General features: G+C 45.3%; 1 protein-coding gene and 1 pseudogene across 2 annotated transcripts; both read left to right on the top strand.

Annotated features, from left to right (window-relative positions):
* Nucleotides 1-597: 597 nt before the first annotated feature.
* LOC308524794 (mas-related G-protein coupled receptor member X1-like) lies at nucleotides 598-1,596 on the top strand (the record flags this gene model as incomplete). Its single annotated transcript, XM_081099350.1, has 1 exon — nucleotides 598-1,596. Exon 1 carries the CDS (start codon nucleotides 625-627, stop codon nucleotides 1,594-1,596), a length of 972 nt encoding a protein of 323 aa, XP_080955476.1. The 5' UTR covers nucleotides 598-624.
* A 1,800-nt stretch (nucleotides 1,597-3,396) lies between these two features.
* LOC308525401 (mas-related G-protein coupled receptor member X2-like) lies at nucleotides 3,397-5,314 on the top strand (annotated as a pseudogene). Its single transcript has 2 exons — nucleotides 3,397-3,407; nucleotides 4,605-5,314. The product of its transcript is annotated as a mas-related G-protein coupled receptor member X2-like (transcript).
* The last annotated feature ends 1,622 nt before the right edge of the window (nucleotides 5,315-6,936 follow it).

Consider the following 6,936-nt stretch of genomic DNA (forward strand, 5'->3'; position numbering starts at 1 on the left):
CCTGTAAGTGGGACTGCAAGACAGGGGAAGGGGGAACACTCTGACACAGACCTGTGGGATCAGATCCAGGCTCTTCCACTTGTGCACGTGAGAACTGGACCTCCTTCTGCTTCTCTTTTCCTATGTGCCAGATGGGTATAGGCAGAGTACTGGCCTCATAGGGCTATTTGGAGGATTAAAAGAGGTAATACCATGTAAGCACTCATCAGTTGCTACTCTTCACCTATGTGGGAGTAGATTTATGCTTCTCACCTAAATTCTGCAAGAGTTTCTCCCTTTGCATCCAAAGCCCTTTGTAAAATATAACCAAGCACTGCTGAACTCCACCACCACCGTGAGAATTCTCTTACACAAATGCTTTGATCTGCAAAGAAATCTTTACTCCAAATCACATGGAACAACAATAAATAACTTTTATATTACACATATCATCAGAAAATCACTTAATAACCCCACTTTCCATATTTCTGTCTCAACCACCTCTATTCAAACCCTTTGCCCCTCTCCCTCTACTTTGCTAATGGGCTTCTTTCTTCTCTAAAATGCAGAGACATTAAATTCAGTCCTGTGTTCAAGTCTTGTTTTGTTTTCAGGCCCACAACTGAAGCATTTCTGAGCACGAATATGACAGCCACAGCGTGGGAGTCCAACCTCACACCAACGAATGGAATTGATCAGGCCTTCCATGAATCTGATACACAGTTCATGATCTTGGAATTACTGACAGCCATCATGGCCCTGGTGGGGCTGGCAGGGAACTCGGTGGTGCTCTGGCTCCTGGGCTTCCGCATGCCCAGGAACGCCTTCTCGGTCTACATCCTCAACCTGGCAGGGGCTGACTTCCTCTTCCTTGGCTACCAATTTATACATAGTCTATTTTTACTTTTTGACTTTGGTTTTGCCCATGAAGTAATCCGCACAGTTCTCTCTCCTGTGTTAATCTCTGCCTACATCTCAGGCCTGAGCTTTCTCAGCGCCATCAGCACGGAGCGCTGCCTGTCTGTCCTGTGGCCCATCTGGTACCGCTGCCGCCGCCCCAGACACATGTCCGCTGTCATGTGTGCCCTGCTGTGGTCCCTGTCCCTGCTGCTGAGCATCATGGAAGGGAACTACTGTGGCTTCATGAGAATCAATGTAATTGATGGTTGGTGCTCAGCGTCGGATATCATCACTGTGTCATGGCTGGTTTTGTTATTTGTGCTTCTCTCTGGGTCCAGCCTGGCCCTGATGACCAGACTGCTGTGTGGCTCCAACCGGGTGCCGCCCACCAGGCTCTTTGTGACCATCGTGCTCACTGTGCTGGTCTTCATCTTCTGTGGCCTGCCCTTCGGCATTTACTCGTTCCTCTTATTCTGGTTTAATGCCTTACCTCAACTTGACCGGTTTGCAGTACCCCTGTCCTGTGTCAACAGCTGTGCCAACCCCATCATTTACTTCTTCGTTGGCTCCTTCAGGCAGCGATGGTGGAAGCGGAGACACACCCTGAGGCTGGTTCTCCAGAGGGCTCTGCAGGACACTCCTGAGGTGGATGAACCTGGAGAATGCATTCCTGGGAGAAACCTGGCCATGTCGGGAAGCAGTCTGGGGCAGGGATGAGAGCCTCTGTCCTGATCAGTCTGGAGTAACTTTGAGACTCACTGCTGCCCTGCCAGGCTTGGAAAGTGTCTAGTCTTCTCTCAGCCTCAGCCTCAGAATGTGTCAGTGATTCCCCAATCTCTTCAAATAGGTTGTTTTTAATCTGGCTGTTCTAGTTTTTCTCAGAGAAAGCATTCGTCTGAACGTTATACCTCTCCATCGTCCTTGACATTACCAATAAATTTCTCATGTAATCTTCTGAATTTATTTATTGAATGATTTTTCTTTACAATTTTCATTGCAACAGAAAGAATTCCTCTCTGAATCAGACAAATCCAGGTCTGAAGTCCTGGTTCTGCAGCTCTCCTCTCCAAGCCTCTGTTAATTCATGTAAAATGTGGTGAAATCATCTGCTCATAGAATTATAGTGGGGAATAAATTAGAAAACAGATGAAAGGACTCAGCCAGGTGTCAAATATGACTAAATATTTCATAAACATCAGTGGTTAATACATTTGAAGCCTCTAACATATTATTGACTTCTGAGGTAATATTTAATAAGTTAAAAAAAGAATCCCTGTCCAAAACCATAAATAGTCATTCAGAAATTGTTCTACCTGATTGGATAGAAAATGAAGATTCCCTATGTTTCTCTCAGACTATAGGACCTTTACATTCGTGCTTAGTGCTGTGGTTGGGGGCATTCTACAGGGTAAAAGCTTGAATAAATGATGGCCTACCTCTAATCTCATTGGGTTGTCTGGGTTTAGGGAAAATGATATCTTTTGATAAGCACAGTCCAGGAAATTGGGCCTGTGAAAGGCCCTCTGGTAGCATTTGTCCACAGCATCTTCTCTGCCTGGATCACTGCCTGGCACAGTATAGCACACAGTATTAGTAGAGTTGGGTAAACACAGAAATGAGTGAATAAGTTTCTCTCACTGTTTCCAATGCTTCATAGTTAACTTTTTGAGGAAATGCCATGTAACTCAGTTTGGCTGCACATGGGAACGTGAAAGGAAGTTATAGGAACTAAAGCTGAAAACACTGGTTGTCCCCACATCATGTGAAAGAAATCTAGCTAACAAATGTCCTGGGGAGAGAGAGAGGTGACAAGTAGTGCACGTGGTGTGCTAAATTCTTTATCTGCTAAAAGGGAACACAGTTTACACAGGTGTTGATATTGATACGTCACAACTAGAAAGGAGGTTTCATTACACAAAGCTATAATATAACTCGCAAAAGAGTTAAAATGGGAACTGTAAACATCGGTTGTTATTGGTGATTGAGATTAGGAGAGACTTTACATTTTTATTTTGTATACTCTTGTGTCCTCTGAAATAAACTCAGGTGTATTCATTACTCCTGGGAGTAAATGGAAACAGATCAGATGATCCAAGCCATGCAAAACCCTGAATGCTAAACAAACTATTATTTAGCTATGCAAGCCGACATGGCCTGTTGAGTGGGCTTCCTGCACACACCCACAGTGGGCAGTGACAGGCTCCAGTTCAAACATTCCTCACTGGAGGGGGACCACATGGGGTAAGATGGAGCAAGGAACAGATAAGTCATTGCAATCAGGGCAAATGAGAAGCATCTCGTGATGCCCCTGTCTCACATCTCCAGAATCTCATTTGCCAGTGCCCCTCAGGCAGGAAGTCACAGGGGCTTCCCAGCATCTTCATCAGCCTCTCTAGATCATCAGGTTCCACTCCTGCTCCTGCAGACACCTCCTATCCAGGGGTAGGAGAGCATTCTCTGGTGCTCAGCACTCCCTGGAAAGCTCCTCTTCTTCTACTCACCACTTTCAACTAGAAGATGGCGCTCAGGTAAGAGTCTGCTCAGAACTACCTTCTCTCAAAGGCAGTTTTGTTTTCTCCCTCTTAGTCCACATGGTCACGAGTGCATCTTGGGGTGGAGCATGCAAGGAGCCATGGGCACCCATGAAGGAGAGTCCAGAGACATGAAGCTCCGTCAGGGACGCTGTGGGTGCTGGTAGCTTAGGCTGTGAGGGACCCAGGTCCTTTCTGCTTCACAGACATTGTTTTCAAACCTGAATTGTTGTTAATAACTCAGCTTGCACACATTAGCTTCTGTTCCATGGATTTTTTTTGTTATGTTTATATCTTTTTTGTTCCAGCATAAAACACACGGCACAAATTAATGAGTAATTGAAGAGAGTTTAATGAAGGGACTATGTACAAAGGGGTGAGCAGGAGTAAGGGAAATTGATGAAGATGGAGAGGGCACACCACTGTTCAGGAGAAAAGTACCTCTTGTCCTCATAGAGATGACACACTCAGCCATTTCCAGCACAAGAGGATAGGTCATACTCATACCCCTCATAGGAAGAGAGTGTATTGATTCCATTTATCTTATCATAAAGAACCCAAAATCACGATCTTCTTTCTGGAGGATGGACATTCTCAGTCACTGAGAAAACCCAGAGGTCATGGCTGGGACTTCCAACTTTGAGCCCTTGAAAGGAAATCTCAGTCTCAGGGCAGAAGCAATGGTGAGCTCTGAGTTCTGCTGTCATCCCACATTACCTGTCCAGACTATGCTCCTCCTGCCTCTGGAAGACATGACGTGGTCTCCGACTATGAGTCTAGGTATTTGGACTACAGGCTATTCCCATGTCAGAAGAACGTCCAAGTTGCGTAGAGAGAGCCCTGATTCTAGAGTCAGAGAGAACTGGGTTTGAATCCAGGTTCCAGGACTCCAAGGTGGTGATGCCTTTGGTATCATAATTTCTGTAGCACAGACAGTAATTGCCAGGTAGCAGGGTGCCCATGAGACTCACTGATCATGCACCAGGTGCTCAAGTCTTGTTTCTGTTCCAGTGGCACCAGTGGAGGGTTCTCGACCATGAATCCATCTGTCACAGCCTGTAGCAGCGAATTCACTTGAATAAGTGGAAGAAAACAAACTTTCAAAACGGAGTTCCTAATCCTGCAATTATTGACAGCCATCGTGGCCCTGGTGGGGCTGAGCTGACTTCCTCTTACTCTGCTGTTATATAATAGATGCCCTAGAGACACTCATCAGAAACTTCTCTTTCATCTCCATATCCATACGCACTTTTTCATGACTGTGTCAGTGTTTGCCTACATCTCAGGCCTGAGCTTTCTCAGCGCCATCAGCACGGAGCGCTGCCTGTCTGTCCTGTGGCCCATCTGCTACCGCTGCCGCCGCCCCAGACACCCGTCAGCGGGCATGTGTGCCCTGCTGTGGGCCCTGTCCCTGCTGCTGAGCATCCTGGAAGGAAACTACTGTGGCTTCCTGGTGAGGAACATGCATCACGTTTGGTGCCCAGTGTTGGATTTCATCACTGTGGAGTGGCTGGCTGTTATTTGCGCTTCTCTCTGGGTCCAGCCTGGCCCTGATGACCAGACTGCTGTGTGGCTCCAACCGGGTTCCGCCCACCAGGCTCTATGTGACCGTGGTGCTCACAGTGCTGGTCTTCCTCCTCTTCGGCATCCACTGGTTCCTCTTAATCTGGTTTCAAAAAAATTTGGGTGCCTTCATTCCTCATTTCTTGGCAGCAGTTCTGTCCTGTGTGAACAGCTGTGCCAACCCCTTATTCGTTGGCTCCTTCAGGCAGTGATGGTGGAAGTGGAGACACACCCTGAGGCTGATTCTCCAGAGGGCTCTGCAGGACACTCCTGAGGTAGATGAACCTGGAGAAGGCCTTCCTTGGGGAACCTTGGCCATGTCAGGAAATCTGGTGTCCTGATTCAGAGTCTTGCTTTGTTCAGACAGATGTGACTTTGAAAGCCAGCTTTTTCCCTCTCATTTGATTGGATTTCTTACCGTGTTCGCCCTCTGGGCCCCGGAATTAAAACTATTAACATAATAATCCAGCTCCTGAGGGTGAAGTGGGCCAGTGCCTGCCAAACAAACACAGAGTACAATGTCCCAGGGCTGCCTCACACAAGGCGTTCACCTCATCCCCATGGGAGCTTTGCCATCTCTGGGGTCCAGGAATGCTCTCACATTTGAAGAATCCCACCTACAGCAGAAGATGAGTGAAGTGCAGGAAAAGGCTAAATTTCTTTCATCACTGAACTTGATAGAAACTGCATGAACATTACATTTTGTACAAGTTGTTGTGGTCATTCTCCTACAATGTCTCTATAAAGTAAATGAATTAAAGTTCAATCAAGCCCCCGTGACCAGTCCTTGATGACTTTGGCAGGCCTTGGACTAGCTCTTTAGCATAATAAATGTGGATTGAATAAGTGAATTAATGAATGAACATATGGTGATTTTCAAGTCAAGTCTCTGCTAAATCCCCATTGCCAGATTTGAGTCACCCTCTTTAAGTACATTGTTTTCACCATTTTTCAACCTTTGCAAGCATGAGCATTCTTTCATGAGCTTATTGGTTACTTGTATTTCTTTTTATTTTATTTTATTTTATTTTTTTAAATTTTGTTTTATTGCTTAAAGTATTACAAAGAGTATTACATATGTCTCCTTCCTGCCCACCTTGACATTCCCCTGTCCCTCATACCCCCCCCCCCTACAGTGTCTTGTGTCCATTGGTTATACTTATATGCATGCATACAAGTCCTTTGGTTGATGTCTTACTGCCCCCCGCCCAAAACCCTCCCTGGACTTCCTGCTATAGTTTGACAGTCTGTTAGATGTTGCTCTGCCTCTGTATCTATTTGTGTTCATCAGTTTATAATGGTCTTTATTAACCATAACTGAGTGATATCATGTGGTATTTTTCTTTCATTGACTGGCTTATTTCACTTAGCATAATGTTCTCCAGTTCCATCCATGCTGTTGTAAATGATAAGAATTCCTTCCTTTTTACAGCAGAGTAGTATTCCATTGTGTAGATGAACCACAGTTTTCTAATCTGTTCATCTGCTGATGGGCACTTAGGATGTTTCCAAATCTTACCTATGGTGAATTGTGCTGCCATGAACATAGGGATGCATATATCTTTTCATTTTCTAGGGATATATTCCTAGAAATGGGATCACTGGGTCTAATGGGAGTTCCATTTTTAACTTTTTGAGGAAACTCCATACTGTCTTCCATTATGGCTGCACCAGTCTGCATTCCCACCAGCAGTGCACAAGTGTTCCCTTTCCTCCGCATCCTCTCCAGCACTTGTCGTTTGCTGATTTGTTGATGATAGCCATTCTGACAGGTGTGAGATGGTACTTCATTGTTGTTTTGATCTGCATCTCTTACATGATTAGTGACTTTGAGCATGTTTTCATAAGTCTCTTGGCTTTCTGAATGTCCTCTTTTGAAAAGTGTCTATTTAGGTCCTTTGCCCATTTTTTGATTGCATTTTTTATCTTCCTTTTGTTGAGTTGTATGAGTTCCCTATAAATG

This window comes from Myotis nattereri (assembly GCF_964212035.1).
Source record: "Myotis nattereri genome assembly, chromosome: 9".
Taxonomy (NCBI): domain Eukaryota; kingdom Metazoa; phylum Chordata; class Mammalia; order Chiroptera; family Vespertilionidae; genus Myotis; species Myotis nattereri.